The sequence below is a fragment of the Pan troglodytes genome, chromosome 7 (assembly GCF_028858775.2).
Source record: "Pan troglodytes isolate AG18354 chromosome 7, NHGRI_mPanTro3-v2.0_pri, whole genome shotgun sequence".
Classification (NCBI taxonomy): domain Eukaryota; kingdom Metazoa; phylum Chordata; class Mammalia; order Primates; family Hominidae; genus Pan; species Pan troglodytes.
The window spans coordinates 37,613,381-37,631,028 of NC_072405.2; the positions used below are offsets into that span (position 1 = coordinate 37,613,381).

Below are 17,648 nucleotides of genomic sequence, written 5' to 3' on the forward strand. Positions count from 1 at the left end.
TCTAATTCTCCAGAAAATTAATAATAATTTCCAAACCAAATCTATTATGCAGAAACATAGGTGTACCTCCCTTTATCTACCAGTCATGTTCCTAAATATCTAACTATAATTTACTCTTAAATTCATTTGGGTTCATTTTTTAAAGATAGATAATAAGCTATTTGTAAGATTTACTTATTCAACCGCAAACTTTGCATGCCACATGTGATCCTATTTTCAACCAATTAGTGTCACATACCCAATACTTTTCCATGTCTACACATGTTCATACATAAAATATTCATCAATGATATTTATGTAGGAAGGACTTGTTTTCCCAATTGGAATGTGATATTTAATGGCATAGCAGGAAACACTACTTATACTACTTTGTTCTATTTATAAGTTACTTGGGGCCCCCTTTTTTATTGAGATCTGCTGACCCTGGGAGAAAAAAAATTATGTGATACCATATAAGTAAAAAGCAAATTGGTCTTTGTTTTCTAAAAAGAGATATATAAAATAACCTAATCACTACTTTTATATTGTTACTAGTAAACATGAAAATGTATTAAATAAATAAAAGATTAAAATACAACTGAGCTCTAACATGGCTAACACAAGAATGAGATGCCAGGTTAGGAGAGGAGATGTGATAGTGTGAAAATAATTAAAATAATCCCCCAGCTACTTGGGAGTCTGAAGCAGGGGGATCACTTGAGGCCAGGAGTTCAAGACTAGCCTGAGCAACACAGCAAGAACCTGTCCCTAAAACAAATTTTAAAAAAATAATTAGCCAGGTGTAGTGGCATGCACCTGTAGCCCAGCTTCTCAGGAGGCTGAGATGGAAGGATCATTTGAGCCCATGAGTTACAGGCTGTGATGAGCTATGATTGTGCTACTACACTCCAGCCTGGGCAACAGAGCAAGACCCCGTATCTGAAAACAAATAAAATAATCCTATGTGACCAAAAACATAAAATGTTCATACTCAAGAAATGAATCAACTGGGTACAGTGGGGTTCATGCCTGTAATCCTAGCACTTTGGGAGGCTGAGGTGGGAAGATATCTTGAGCCCAGGAGGTCAAGGCCATAGTGAGCTATGATCACACCACTGCACTTCAGCCTGGGCAACAGAATGAGACTCCATCTCTAAACAAATAAACAGTTTAAAAAAGAAACCAATCAACCTCAGAAGACTAAGAAACAGGTATTTAAAAAACTCATAAGGCACCTGGCCAACATGGTGAAACCCTGTCTCTACCAAAAATACAAAAATTAGCCAGGCAGGGTGGCAGGCACCTGTAATCCCAGCAACTCAGGAGGCTGAGAAAGGAGAATTGCTTGAATCTGGGAGGCAGAGGCTGCAGTGAGCCAAGATTACGACATTGCACTCCAGCCTGGGTGAGAAGAGTGAGACTGTCTCAAAAAAAACAAAAAACAAAAAAACCCGCATAAGGCAGAACTAGGATAGCCAAAACCATCTTGAAAAAGAAAAACAAAGTCAGAGGACTTGACTCCCAGTTTCAAAACTTACTACAAAGGTAGAGTAATCAAGACAGTGTGGTACTTACATAAGGAAAGACATATATAAATTGATGGAATGGAATTGGGAGTCCAGAAACATACTGTCACAGTTATGGTCAATTGATTTTGACAAGGGTACCAAGATAATCTAATGGAGAAAGAACAGTCTTTTCATCAAATGGTTCTAGAACAACTGGATATCCACATGCCAAAGAATGAAGTTGGATCCCTACCTCACACCACATTCAAAACTCCAACTGGATCAAAGATCTAAATGTAAGAGCTAAACCTATCAAACTCTTAGAAGAAAACAAATGAAAATCCACATGATGTTAGATAATGGTTTCTCAGAAATCACAGCAAAATCACAAGCAACTAAAAATAAAGTGGACTTCATCAAAATTTAAAACTTTCATGCATCAAAGGACACAAGGGAGTGAAAAGGAAACCCATAAAATCAAAATATTTGCAAATCATCTATTTGATAACAGAATGGTATACAGAATGTATGAAGAAGTCTTACAACTCAGTAATAAAAAGACATAGTTTTTGAAATAAGGGGAAGATGTGAATAGAGATCTCTCTCAAGCTATACAAACGGCCAATATGCACATGAAAAGATGCTCAACATTATCTACCAGAGAAAGGCAAATCTAAACCACAATCAGATACCACCTCATACCCACTAGGATAGCAATACTCATGGAGAGAGACAAGAACAAGTGTTGGTGAGGATGTGGAGAAAGTGGAACCTTCATGCATTTCTATGGGAATGTAAAATGGTTCATATGCTTTGGAAAACAGTTCCTCAAAAGTTAGTTAACTATATGACTCAGAAATTCCACTCCTATATATATGCGTATCTGAGAAAAATGAAAACACATGTCTACACAAAAGCTTGTACATAAATGTTCAAAGCAGCATCATTCATAATAGCCAAAAATTGGAAACAAGCCAAATGCCCATCAATTGATGAATGAATACAAAACACAACATATCTGTGTAACAGAATGTTGTTCAGCTATAAAAAGAATGAAGTATTGATTCATGACAAAACATGGATGAGCCCTGAATACATTATACCAAGTGAAAGAAGCGAGATACAAAAGTCCACATAATATAGGATTCCATGTATTAAATGTCCAGAATAAGCAAATCCATAGAGTCAGGAAGTAGATTAGTGGTTGCCAGGGGCTGGGAAGTGGGAAATGGAGAGTGACTGCTAACAGTTACAAGGTTCCTCTGTGGGGTGATGAAAATGTTCTGGAATTGTATACTAATAATGGCTGCACAAGTCTGTGAGTAAACTAAAACCCAGTAAATGGTACACTTCGCGGATGTGACTTATATCTAAAAACCAACAAGAAAAAACTCGGAACGGATGACCCCAGTACCCTCAATAGATAGAAAATACAGTTAGGGTCCTTCAACCACATTCCTACACATTCACTACTCAGAAGACCCCAGCTCACCCAATTCCTCCTACTTTCAATAACCTCACATTCTACCCCATCAAGAAAATTAAGCTTGAAATTCCTGGGCTTTCCTATTATATAATTATTCTCTTCCTCCCATATTTCAAAAACTTCTATCTATTGGCTCTATCTATACAAGGTTCAATTATCTCCAAAAAAAATTTTTTTTTAAAAAAAGGTACCTACCCCTCCAGGTACCACTCTGAACCCTCCCCTTCTACCTGGAGCTTCTCGGAGGAATGTTCTTGAGACTCACTGCCTCCATACTGGCACGCCCACTCACTCCTCAGCCCACTGCCAATGCCCAATACCAATTAATTCATTTCAGTGAAATTATCCTGAAAATGAACACTGACCATCATAACGCCAAATCCACTGAACACAATTCTGTGTTAATCACGCGGCCATTCCTGTGACATGTGATTGCTGACCTTTCACTCTTTCGACACATTTTTCCTCCCTAGGCATCCACAACATTGCTTTCACCTGATTCTCCTGAGGTTGCTCTTCTTGGCCTCTGTGACCGCCTCTGTCACAGACACACCTGAGGTGCTCTATCTTCTACCTACAGTAATGACTCCCAAATCTACACCTATGTCCAGTCCCTTCGTTTCAGACTCATATTCACAATGGCCTTCTGGATCCATCCACCTGGCTGCACTTCAGACACCTAAAACTCAATTGTGCTGAGTTGCTTCCAGGCACACACTGCATCTTATTCATAGTTGCAGGCAGGGTACACAGCACATAAGCACTGACGACACACTGTTGACTGAGACTAGAACTCATCATTTCCCACACCCCCACCCTAAAACCTGCTTCTCCTGTGCTTCTGATTCAGTTAATGACACCAGCATTCACCTAGTCATCTAAATCAGAGACTTTGCAGCGGATTCCCCAAGTTCAGTGATCCTCAGATGCCGACACAAACCCACTGTATGTGCAGCACCCATCTGGATTCCTCCACATCACCCCGGTGGGACTTGGAGCCAAGGGGCCTGCTCGTGCTGTCTTCTGTACTGTTCTCAAATTCCACCCCCATTTCTTTAATTCATAATTGGCTGCCATCAGTGCACTAGGTACATATATTCTTCCAATGAACTCACATGTGCATCTTATTATCAACAAGACTGGGAGCTCCTTTGATGGAAGATCAAGACTTATGCTTCCAGTGTATCCCGCACATCTTTGAAAATGGTGTCATCTCAGGATAGCAAGGTCCTCTTAAAGATAATCATGTCCAACATTGTAGTAAAAGCACAGGTGGGTTTTGTAATCCTGGGAATGTTAATTAACCTCTCTGAGGTTCTGTTACATAGAAATGCTACAATTACTACTTTGTTTGTTTGTTTGTTTTGAGACAGTCTCGCTCTGTGGCCCAGGCTAGAGTGCAGTGGTGCGATTTCAGCTCACTGCAACCTCCGCCTTCCAGGTTGAAGCGATTCTCCCACCTCAGCCTCCTGAGTAGCTGGGATTACAGGCACTCACCACCACACCCAGCTAGTTTCGGTATTTTTAGTAGAGACAGGGTTTCACCATGTTGGCCAGGATGGTCTCAAACTCCTGGCCTCAAGTGATCCACCCACCTCGTCCTCCCAAAGTGCTGGGATTACAGGGGTGAGCCACCACACCTGGCCTACAATTCCTTTTCAAAGTCTGGTTTGAAGAATAAAATAATGCATTAAAAAGCACTGAACTCCATTGCTCGCAAATAGAAAGTTGTCAAAAAGCAGCTATTTTCTTTTTCTTCAGTCAACACTGTTGAAATGAATGACTAATGGATACAATTTTCTAAAGATATCTTTATCTCCTCAGAGCGAAAGCCCCATACAGTTAAGTCATGGACTTGCATGGAGTGGACCAGTTAGTTTCACGCACTTCCCGGGTCACAGGGCACACTGCTCATCTTGGTCGAGTTTTTTTTTTTTTTTTTTTTTTTTTTTTTTTTTTTTTTTAAGAACATGCTCTGCCAAACACAAGGGGAACTTGATGAGCAAGCATAGAGATCAATACATCCATTTCCACTCAATCAGCACTTCAATCCATCTCCTTAATTAATAGTTTTGTCAGTGGTTTCTTCCATTTTCAGCACTTAAGAAGTGGAAAAGTCGGACAGTTATTATTTTATGGAGGTGAGAGGGTAAAAGCTAATGCCAATTAAACAACATTGTATTTTATATTATAAATGTGTATTTCTTGAAAAGAGGTCTGGCCAGCCAGAGCAACAAAGTGAGACCCTATCTCTACAAAAAATATTGAAATTAGACAAGACATGGTTGTGCACACCTATGTACCAACTCCACAGCAGGCTGCAGCAGGAATATCGCTAGAGCCCAGGAGGTTGAGGATGCAGTGAGTGATGATCATGCCACTGCACTCCAGCCTGTGCAACAGAGGGAGACCCTGTCTCGAAAAAAATAAATAAATAAAAACAAAGAAACCAACCAACAAACAAAAAACAGGAGATTTGGGGAAAAGAATTTAAAAGTATACCTTCTTCTCAAAATGCCTCTGGCCCTATGTGCGTATATCCAAATTTCAGTCACTGAGTTGACAGTAGAAACAAAACAATGTTGTAATACATGTGTGTCTCATTCACCATTAGCATGTCAAGCAGATGCTGACAAAAAGAGTATCTTCTGTTTTAGCAAATACTGCCAGAAATTTCCATCCACGGTCCTCCTTGGCTCCACATCTGTCAGTGATCTCAGAGAAGTGAGAAGTCTGAGAAGACTGAAGAATCACCAATGACCCCAGGGGTCAAAGCCACCTTCTCCTGTCCCTTCATTTCCTAAGGGTCACCTCTATCTTCACTGACTACCAGCATCTTCTAAGCTTCCTCGCACTTGCTGGGTTTTTCCTTTGCCTATTGATTCACAGCTGCTTAATTTTGACCGACTTCCTTATGCTTCCCATTCACAAGGCTTCATTTTCAGCAAGCGCTTTTAAATCCTGCCCAGCTATGCCAGAAATCGGTCATCTACTGAAGCTTCCAATCTTGCTTTGGGATCTAGCAATCTTTCTCCGTTGTGTTTGTGTCCAAGCCCCACACAAGGTCCCAAGAAGCAAAACAGAGTGCGTGGACCAGCCACCCTAGGTCCGGACTTCTGGCCTGGCTGCATTCAGGGCTTCCTGCAATCCACCTGACCTTTCCCGTCCCATCATTCTCTAGCTATCCTCACAGAATCTCCATTCTGGCAGGCAGATCTCATCTCTGCTGCCTAAACCTGCTTTACTCATTCTAGTCTCTGTGTCCTCATTCTCAGGCCATACTTCCTCCTCAAAGAATACATGCCATCCCCTCTCCCGTGCTCACATCATAAGCTTCCTCCCTGGAAGTCCAACCAAAGTTCACCCTCCTCAGTGAAGTCTAAACTCCTCTCGATTCCCTTATTTCCCTGTCATTCACCTGGCACTTAGTAACTAGCAGCCTGCTACAGCTGTTTACCTTTTAATCTAATCTTTTCACAGGCATTTTCTTTTCAAGCCCATTGACAGTCATTTCCTCACAGGCATGAACCATAAAGCATGCTTTAAGAAACTGAATATGATGGTAACAGGCAACCCTAAGAAAACTTTTAGGAAGTAAAATCTCCCTAACAAGAACAATCAATTTCACTTTTTCATGTTTCTTTCTAGCTCTTGCCCATTCCTGTATACATTTTTACATAGTAATAATAATAGATTTGATCAGTTACACATAGAGCTTTACATTCTTTTTCCACTAACAGAGAAAACGATCTTCCTTGTTAAATGGTTTTGACTGTCATCATTTTAATCGCTGCATAATGGTCCCTCCATTGAGATACTAGATCATGATTACCAAGGCACTGACTCTACATTGACTCTATTAGACATTATTACATACTTCTGTGTCTTTCACCACATCAAGTGTTGGAAAATGCCAAGTAAACGCATTTGAAATATCTCCTGAAATAAATTTCTTGTCCATTCTCCCTAACACCTGAAATAATCTATTTCACTGTTTCTATCTTCATTTCTTTCGTTTCCCGGTTCTACCCCCTTAGGCTAGGTAGGTAACAAAGGTATTCCAAACACCTTTTATAGATATTTACTTGTTAGTTGATCTTATACAGATTTAAACACAGGAAATCCCTTGAGGAAAGGCATTAAGATCTCATCCTATCTAATATAAGCCAGATACCTGGTAGGCACTCAATCAATGTTTGCTTACCTATTAAATGTTTTTTAAGCCACCTAAAGTTAGAAAACATCGAATTCCTGGAAAGGAGAATGTTGCTGATCTAACTAATCCCACCAATTACGGCTACAGAACTTTCAGCTACTGTAATGATTAGACGGGTTAATAATGTATGAATGGGTGTTCTGTGCGGCACATGGAAGCACACAAGAATTATCTGTTTAGCTGTACAGTCTGAACAACAACATTGGAAAACAAACGATATCTGCAAATAGAACCTGAAGATCTTGTGACAAAAATTTACCCTTTTCTCTAGTTGTTTAGCTTTGCATCTCAGATGAAGAAAGGCAAAATAAAGGTTGCAATATTAAAATTATGTAAAATTACATACACATGTGAGCACAAACTGGCATGGAAACGAAAAGCTGCTAGGATGAAGAAAGTATGTGAACTTTTTTTTCTTTTTCCTTTTGTTAGTGGAATGTTAAAATAAATGTATGACTAGACAAATATTTCTGACAAATTAGCCATTACAACTCTTCCTGTTACTGAATTAGGGCCTAATGCTTAACCTTCAAATAACTAAGGTTCCCAAACCCACATACAGTTTAGCAGAAAGACTAAAATACTCTCACTTCGAGGATAACTTAAATAATAAATCAGCTAACCACCTTAAAACTCCAAACACCTAAGCACAACCACTGAATCACACAAGAACTTAATACACCAGAGTTTTCTGGAAATTTTCAGATTTTCCTCAAAAGATAGCTAATGTGATTCCAAATATCAGAGTCTACACAGTAAAACTACATCATCACAGTAACCCATTCTCATCCCCGTCCTCTTTTATAGATAGTGATTTATAAGGTTGCTTCCGGCACCTATATGATAGAAACTATTAGGACTCAAGTTTTACTCTTTGTCATAATTATACAGTATTACATAATACTAATAACTGTTCAAAGTAATATTCTTTTCAAAATTACTGGAAAGGTTCCTACAGATCATACAAGGAAGAAAAAAAAGGAAATTACTGGAAAGAAATATGGTTTTGTTTTAGTCTTTTTTTTTTTTTTGAGACAGAGTTTCACTCTTGTCGCCCAGGGTGGAACACAGTGGCATGATCTTGGCTCACTGCAACCTCCGCCTCCTGGGTTCAGGCGATTCTCCTGCCTCAGCCTCCTGAGTAGCTGGGATTACAGGCGTCCACCACCACGCCCGGCTAATTTTTTGTATTTTTAGTAGAGACAGGGTTTTGCCATGTTAGGCAGGCTGGTCTCGAACTCCTGACCTCAGGTGATCCACCCGCCTCGGCCTCCCAAAGTGCTGGGATTATAAGCGTAAGCCACCGTGCCTGGCCTGTTTTAGTCTTTTTATACAAACTTTGGACACCAATTTTTAAAAATCACTGGATTTACAATCCCACCACACTGTATTCCATAATAACCTTTATATTTATGTGAACAATTACTTCATAACAAAAATGGAAAAGAACAAATTTATGTGTGGTAATCACTGAAAAAAGAAGTCCACATGTACGTCAGGAAATATAAGGCTAAGAATGGGCACTAAGTGAACTCAGGAGGTACTTTACACCAAATAATGCACTTCTCTATATAGGCTAGTGGAATCTATGGGTAAACCTCAATTTCAAAATGATTGTTGAACCCAAGGATCAGCTCACATCCGTTCCACAGCTAAAACTATTATTCTTTGCCTTCCTCTAAACTCTGATGTTTATTACAACCTTATCAATGGCAATTTATAAGAGAAAAGCATAAGAATTTCCCTCAAAAAGTGAAACCAATGGGGAAAGGGAGAGGGAAAGGGCTCTAAATATCTGAGATGTCTTTTGTGGTGGTTGGTTAGCGGCCTCTTTTTAGCACTGACATTTCCAAGTTTTTTGTGAAAAGGAAATTTTAAGAATGTGCTGAAACCATCCTTTCAGAATCAATTCCCAGATAAGTTATGTTTCATTTGGCTTCTTTCTTTAAATTATTGTGATGGTAAACTGGAAGTAAACTGAAATACAGATAACTGAATATTTAAAAACTGATGCTTCTGAAAATTTTCAGAATTGTATCGACGTTTATTGTGTGTTGTCAGAGCACGAGATTAGTGAAGCAAAGCAGGACTCAATCTTGCACTAGTTGAGAACTTAAAGTAATTAAGTTCTTAGGGAAAAAAAACTCACCTGACAGCCTTAATCGGACCTAGCAGGAACAGGACAAACCAATTCCCATAGATGAGATAACTCCAAGCGAGAAACCAATTTCCCCGAGAAGGACAAACCAACAAAGCTTATGTCAACTGGTTGATCTGTATGTCTCAATACATACAAAAGAGAGCAAAGAAGAGGAAAACAACCTATAATTTCTACATAAAAATTAAACAACACTTGATTTTGCTAAGAAGCTACAACTTCTTAGTTGTCTCTGGTACTTCAATGATTCTAATTAGTTCAAAGTCTCATCAATGGCAAAGTCATCTCCTGGGACAGTAATAGTGACCCCCAATGACAGGACCTTGTATATAAAGCGTTTTCAAACACATTATCTTATTTAAAGCAACTCACCCAGTCATGCTGCTTTGACTATCAAAGCCAAGACCCAGCCCACCTCCTCCCCTGACTTTTGGGGTTCTCTCCACTCCCCGGGTCTACAGATTATTTAAATGTACTCGGTTTATCTGCCTTCTCTACACTCCCTGCAGAGTTAAGAGAATGTCAGAAAGATAACAATTCCACAAGAATCTTGGCACTTTAGCTATTTATTGAGAGATGACGAATGAGACTTCAGGCAAAACCAAAACTTTCTCAACTGTCCAAAAACAACGAAAAGGGCATCTCCTCCACCAGACCCCAATCTCAGGACGCCCAGGTGGAAGGAACTCGCCGCGGGGCACCCACCTGGCCCCCTGCCCTTCTTCCCGCCGCGGGCCACGGCGGTGCAGGCTTGGGCGACCCGGGCGAGACGCGGGGTCCCGGGCGGTCCCGAGAAGGGCTGCAGGGGCTGGCGACCCGCGCGCGGGGGCGACGATGACAGCTGGCGGGGAAGGAGCGAGGCTGAGGGGCCAGGACGAGGCTGGGCGCGAGGGCCGAGGGCGCCCTCGGGAACCTCCGGGGGAGACGAGAGGGCGAAAGGGCGCAGGGGCGGGGCGGGCGCAGGCGGAAGGGGCAGCGGGGCCGGCACGAGGGGCCCGACGGCGCCAGGGACGGGGCTGGCCAGGGGGGAAGGGAGGGGAGAAGAGGGAGCCGGGCGTCTCAGCGCGGGAGCGGGTTTCAGGGTCCCCGGGCCCCTCCTCGCGCCCCGCCGCTGACTATAGGGGCGGGGCCGCCGGACCCCCCACGGCGGCCGAGGGAAGGGCGCGCCAGGCACCTGCCGCCTCCGCCCCGGCGGCCCAGGAGGGCTCGGCTCTCACCTCGCCGGTTCATGGGTCGTATCCGCACCGCCACTTTCACTTTGGAGTCCCCCATCCTGCAGCCGCCGAGGCACTCGTTCGGCTTCCGTCTGCCGCGGCCACCGGCGACTCTTCGGGGTTGACCCGGCGGGAGGGGGCCGGGGGCGGAGCCGGGGGTGGGGACCGGGCTGGGGGCGGGGCCGGCGCGAGCTCGGGGCGCTCCCCGCTGTATGGCGGGACTTGTAGTTCCCCAGGGTCGTCGTGGGCGGGGCCGCAGCGAAGGCGGGGGCGGGAATGCTCGGGCGCGAGTCGTTTGCTACAACTTACCGACAGCAATGACGGCTTTTGTAAATTACACACCATTCTTGCTCTCGCAGCCAGTATTGAGAAGTAAGCCTTCAAGAGCTGATACCTCTTCTGAAAAACAATTGAATAGATGGCGTCAGGGACCCCGCTACCTCTTCCTGCTCATTTCCTGCCAATCTTAGTGTTTGATCCCTGGCTCAAGTTATTTCCTCTGCCTGGATTGACGTCCGGCCTTGTTTGCTGAGCTCGTCCTTCACGACAAGTTGCAAATCACGTTTTCTGGGAGTGTCCATAGGTCCACGGGTTAACATTGTCCTGTGAGTCCCCCTCCTTTGAGACAGGACCTTGGGCTCTGAAAACCATCTGAGTTCAAAGCCCACCTCAGCGCTTCCCACTGTGTGACCAGGGGCAAGTTATTTGACCGCTCTGGGCTTGTCTTTAGTATGAAAAGTGGATATGATACTAATACCTAGTAAAATAGGTACATTTTTAAATAAGATTAACATATGTGTAACCTAGCCTTTAGTAGAGACCCATAAACATTAATTGCATGAATTAATGAATGAGGCCACACTAAAATTAGCTTTTTATTAGCCCTGGCAGACATTCTAACAGGTGGCCTGGGTGCCAGAGCCAGCACGCAAACATGTTCTGTTTGGCCCAACAGTGTTGGCCAACACATAAAAATCAGATTTGTGGCCAGGTGCAGGGGCTCACACCTGGAACCCCAGCATTTTAGGATGCTGAGGCAGGAGGATTGCTTGAGGCCAGGAGTTTGAGACCAGCTTGGGTAACAGAATGTGAAATCAGATTTGTGCATGCAGTACTGGGCCTACATTACATATTGGACAGAGTGGATTGGAACTAAATAGCAGCAGCCACCTTTATCAGAGACCCGTCTCTCCACTTCACCACGGCCCCCCTCCAGGTGGCTTTACCACACATGCGCCTGGATCTTGTGGGTTTGTGACCCCTGCTTAGATGTGTTTAAATGATAGTAATAGAACTCAGAACCATTTTACAGATGAGTAAATACAGAAAGCTGGTAAGACTTGCCCTTTTACCAACCATCCTGTTATTGAGTATCTTCAATACAAGCAATGTTGTCAAAAAGTATAAAAATACTTTTTTTTTTTTGAGATGGATCTAGCTCTGTCACCCAGGCTGGAGTACAGTGGCATGATCTCGGCTCACTGCAACCTCCACCTCCTGGCTTCAAGCGACTCTTATGCCTCAACCTCGACAGTAGCTGGGATTACAGGCGTGTGCCACCAATCCTGGCTAATTTTCGTATTTTTAGTAGAGACGTAGTTTTGCCATGTTGACCAGGCTGGTCTCGAACTCCTGACCTCAGGTGATCCACCCACCTCAGTCTCCCAAAGTGCTGGGATTACAGGCATAAGCCACTGTGTCCGGTCTAAAAATACCTTTAAAAGAAAGGAAATTCTGAAACATGCTGCAAAGTGGATGATGGGCCTTGAAAACATTATGCTAGGTGAAATAAGCCAGACACAAAAGAACAACCACTGCATGGTTCTACATATATGAGATACACATGGTAGTCAAATTCATGGAGATAGAAAGTAGACTGGAGGTTACTAAGGGCTGGGAGAAGGGGGAATGAGGAGTTAGTATTCAATGGGTGCAGAGATTCGGCTTGGGAAGATTTCAGCTGCGGAAATGAATGGTGGTGATGGTTGCACAACAATGTAAATGTACTTAACGCCACCTAACCACTTAACAGTGGTTAAGGCAGTAAGGTTTTTTGGGTTTTTTTAGAGACAGGATCTCGCTCTGTTTGCCCAGACTGGAGTGCAGTGGTGTGATCATAGCTCACTGCAGCCTCAAACTCCTGGGCTCAAGCGATTTTCCTGCTTCAGCCTCTCACCTAGATGGAATTACAGGTACGCACCATGACACCTAGCTAATTTTTATATTTCATTTTTTGGTAGAGATGGAGTCTCGCTATGTTGTCCAGGCTGGTCTTGAACTCTTGGCCTCAAGTAATCCTCCTCACTTCAGCCTCCCAAAGCACTAGGATTACAGGTGTGAGCCATTACACTCAGCCAAGATGGTAAGCTTTTTGTTGTTGTTTGTTTGTTTGTTTGAGATGGAGTCTTGCTCTGTCGCCCAGGCTGGAATGCAGTGAGTGACATGATCTCTGCTCACTGCAGTCTCTGCCTCCTGGGTTCAAGTGATTCTCCTGCCTCAGCCTCCAGAGTGACTGGGATTACAGGTGTGCACCATCACACACAGCTAATTTTTATATTTTTAATAGAGATGGGGATTCACCATGTTGGCCAGGCTGGTCTCAAACTCTTGACCTCAAGTGATCCACCCACCTCAGCCCCCACAAAATGCTGGGATTACAGGTGTGAGCCACTGTGCCTGGCCAATAGTAAGTTTTATGTTACGTGTTTTTATCAAAATTTCAAAAAAGGTTAAAAATAGAAAATGCTACCCCAGAAGGCCCTCTTTTTTAAAAAAGGAAATTTCTTTCTTAGAGGCACTGCCTCTGCACTTCAGGAGGCCTCATCTAGACCAGCAGTGGGTTTAGTGCAGCAGGTCCTTTGATTTTCACAGCCCAATAAAGTAAACAACATCAGGATAACCAAATTAGGATTGCCAATCTCAGTGTTTGACACGATGACAGCTTCTTAATTTTAGCAAGTATATATTTTTTTGAGACAGGGTCTCATTCTGTGCCCAGGCTGGAGTGCAGTGGCACCATCTTAGCTCACTGCAGCCTCAACCTCCCAGGCTCAAGTGATCCTCCCACCTTAGCCTCCCAAGTAGCTGGGACTACAAGCATGCACCACCATGCCCAGCTGATTTTTAAATTTTTTTGTAGAAACAGTGTCTTCACTATGTTACCCACTCTGGTCTTGAACCCATGGCCTCAAGTGATCCTCCCACCTCAGCCTCCCAAAGTGTTGGAATTACAGGTGTGAGCCATTGTGCTAGGTCACCGAGTAAATTATTTGAAAAAGAATGCACACAAAAATTACTATCTACCATCACTATCTTTTTTTTTTTTTTTAAAAAAAGGTCATAAAGGGTATGATTTTATATTGAAATTGTTTTGCCCTACTGTTCTTTTGCTCTTATTTAGTGTTGAAGTCACCTTTGCCATGGCCCCAGACTGGTTACCACAGGTTGGTACTCTTGTCTTCAACACACATCCTAATTACCACCTCCCTACATTCAGGTTATAAAAAATAAGGGTTTGGAATGTCCCAAGGTTCCATACATCACTTTATATCTCTTTTATAACCAGGTAAATTTAATTTTTAAATGGCACGTCCTGGTGCTAGCTTGAATCTGGCTTTTTAAACAGAGTCAAAGCAGGCAGAAAAAGAGAACAAGAGAACATTTCTATGGAAATCTTGTATTTAAATTTAAGCTGAAACTGAAAAGAGAGGAAAGCCCCTAAGGAGCTCAAGGAAGGGAAGAATAGAATAGAGAAGAAGTGAGGACTTTCTCTAAAGGCCTCAAAACCATTTAAAATGTTCTGAAAATATTTAGAGGAAAAGGACAGTAGCCTCCCTAGGGACTGCAGGGAAGAACCCCTGTGAGCTGTTTCCCCTTTTGACTTCTGTTCACACTACTCTGTCTCCTTTGACTTTTGCAGTGAAGATGATTCTTAAAAGAGAGCCCAGCCAGGCGCGGTGGCTTACGCCTGTAATCCCAGCACTTTGGGAGGCCGAGGCGGGCGGATCACGAGATCAGGAGATGGAGACCATCCTGGCTAACACAGTGAAACCCCGTTTCTACTAAAAATACAAAAAAATTTGCTAGGCGTGGTGGCGGGCACCTGTAGTCCCAGCTACTCCGGAGGCTGATGCAGGAGAATGGCGTGAACCCGGGAGGCAGAGCTTGCAGTGAGCTGAGATCGCGCCACTGCATTCCAGCCTGGGCGAGAAAGTGAGACTCCGTCTTCTAAAAAAGAAAAGAAAAGAAAAAGAAAAAAAGAGAGAGAGCCCAAGACTAGAAATGCCCATATCTTCCCATGGAAAGTGTTCCTCTGATAGGCGGGAGACAGAGGACCAAATTGCAAGTTACAACCTGCAGCCTGGGAGTTTCAGGGGCTTCAACACCAAATGAAATTGGAGAACTATCAACAGGATTCAGGGTTCAGCACAGGCTCCAGCAAGACAGAGAGAAAAGTCCTGGTTTTTTTTTTCTCTCTCTCTCTTTTCTCTTTCTTTTTTCTTTTTTTTTTCCCCCGAGACAGGGTCTTGCCCTGTCGCCCAGGCTGGAATGCAGTGGCACAGTCTCGGCTCACTGCAACCTCTTCCTCCTGGGCTCAAGTGATTCTTCTGCCTCAGCCTCCCGAGTAGCTGGGATTACAGGCGCCCACCACCATGCCCGGCTAATTTTTGTAGTTCTAGTGGAGACAGGGTTTCGCCATGTTGGTCAGGCTGGTCTCAAACTCGCCACCTCAGGTGATCCGCCCACCTCGGTTTCCCAAGGTACTGGGATGACAGGTGTGATCCAATGCACCTGGCCAGTTTCTCTCTTTTCAACTATTAGAGGAAAACGAAACAAAGAACTAGTAAATAAGGCATTCCCTTGTACCTGTTTCTTAAAGCAAGTACTTAGGAAATCAACAAGTATTTATGGTGTAGATTTTATAGCCATTTTATAGTCATTTTGATAGAGCTGTTGAATTTTAGCTGTGTGGATAAGGAGTTTCTCATTTTTTTGCCCTCACATTTTGCAAATCTGCTCATTCCTAAACTGATTTCTAGTTTTCTTTTTATGGCTTTGATCTACCCATTCAATAGTTTCTGATGGTCCCTTCATAGGCTATAGAAGTCACTTTGTCCTATCTTTTTTTTTTTTTTGAGACGGAGTCTTGCTGTGTCATGATCTCCCTGCTTGCCTGAGACCTACCTTTGTGAGAGCACTTAGTTTTCCCAATTATAAGCATATCTTCATCTGCCTCCCCAGCTACGCTGTGCTACTGTGTGCTCTTTGAGCCTGGATAAAGTGTCTTTTGTTTTTGAGACAGGGTCTTGCTCTGTTGCCCAGGCTGGAGTACAGTGGCACAATCATGGCTCATTGCAGCCTCAAACTCCTGGGCTCAAATGAGCCTCCAACCTCAGCCTCCTAAGTAGCTGGAACTACAGGCATACATCACCACTCCTAGCTAATTTTTGTATTTTTTGTCTCACTGTGTTACCCAGGCTGGTCTCCAATTCCTAGGCTCAAGCAATCACCTGCCTCAAGCCTCCCAAAGTACTGGGATTACAGACGTGAGCCACGACACCCAGCTTGAAAGTGTCTTTTTATTATTATTATTATTTTTTTTTTTGAGATGGAGTCTCGCTCTGTTGCCCAGGCTGGAGTACAGTGGCGCAATCTCGGCTCACCACGCAACCTCTGCCTCCCGGGTTCCGGGGATTCTCCTGCCTCAGCCTCCCGAGTAGCTGGGATTACAAGGGTGCGCCACCACGCCCAGCTAATTTTTGTAGTTTTAGTAGAGATAGGCTTTCACCATGTTGGCCAGGCTGGTCTTGAACTCCTGACCTCAGGTGATCCACCCATCTCAGCTTCCCAAAGTGCTGGGATTACAGGCATGACCACCGCACCTGGCCGAAAGTGTCTTTTTAAAGTCTCTTTATCTCTAACACCTCGTATAGTGGCTGGTACTTAGTAGGCACTTAACACATTGGAGAATGAAGATATTAACCACATGGCATTATCATTACTCTCAGCTTAAATGGCTTGCCTCAAGCCACGCAGCTGGTAGGTGGCAGAGTTGGAATGCAAACACAAATTTGTTTGATTCCACAAATCTTTGCCCTTTCCACAAACAAGGCCCTACATGTCCCCTTACATATTTTTCAGGTGTACATTATCTTTCCAGCATTGTGAACTCCTAGTGAAAGCCTAGATCTCACTAATAGCAATGACCTCTTCTAGCTGTTATTTATTGAGTGCTTGTGATGTGCCAGGCATTGCACTTAGCACTTCACACATATGATCTCATTTAATTTTCACAACAATCCCATGAGATTGGCACTATTATTATGGCCTTTAACAGAAAGGAAACAGGCCGGCGTGGTGGCTCATGCCTATAATCCTAGCACTTTGGGAGGCTGAGGTGGGTTGATCACCTGAGGTCAGGAGTTCAAGACCAACCTGGCCAACATAGTGAAACCCCATCTCTACTAAAAATACAAAAATTAGCCGGGCATGGTGGCGTGTGCCTGTAATCCCAGCTACTCGGGAGGCTGAGACAGGAGAATTGCTTGAACCCGGGAGGCGGAGGTTGCAGTGAGCAGAGATCGCACTGTTGCACTCCAGCCTGGGAGACAGAGCAAGACTCCGTCTCAAAAAGAAACAGAGAGGAAACAGACTTCCTGGGGCCAGTGAACTTGCACACTGGCCTGAATAAGAGATACCTGAATGCAAAGCCCTGGTCCCCTTGTCCAGGCAGTCAGATCGTTACCACTACTTGCCCTGCCTCTTCATGTAGTGTCTGGTGCTCTCCTGGGTCCACAGCCTTTACTGACACTCCCCAGCAACCAGCCGCCGCAGGGCCACACCTGGACTTTGTCATGATCTTTGGCTGCTCCACCTAGGAAATGAAAAGCAGTCATTCTTATCCAACCTCAACCTCATCCAACCTGACTCACTCGCCTACTCCCAAGTATCCAGACATCGCTCTTAAGCCTCCAATGCCTCAACTTACCCCCTTTGTCACACCGAGGCTTCTCCGGGATTCATTTTATATGTTCGTGCAAAAGTAAATGTGGTTTTTGGCATTACTTTAGGGCAAAAACCACAATTA

The 17,648-nt window shown here is 43.7% G+C and overlaps 1 protein-coding gene across 7 annotated transcripts in view; it reads right to left on the reverse strand.

Annotated features, from left to right (window-relative positions):
• Positions 1–10,716, reverse strand: part of KIF13B (kinesin family member 13B) — a 193,805-nt gene extending 183,089 nt beyond the window's left edge. For 5 of the 7 annotated variants that reach the window (XM_016959285.4, XM_009455127.5, XM_009455126.5 and 2 more), the window contains exon 1: positions 10,565–10,706. In XM_016959285.4, the coding sequence (XP_016814774.4) occupies positions 10,565–10,619 (55 nt within the window). In that variant the 5' untranslated portion in view covers positions 10,620–10,706. Of the gene's footprint in view, positions 1–10,564 lie in introns of all 7 variants that reach the window. The other 2 variants (XR_010159235.1, XM_063816266.1) reach the window with 1 other exon arrangement.
• Between the last annotated feature and the right edge of the window lie 6,932 nt (positions 10,717–17,648).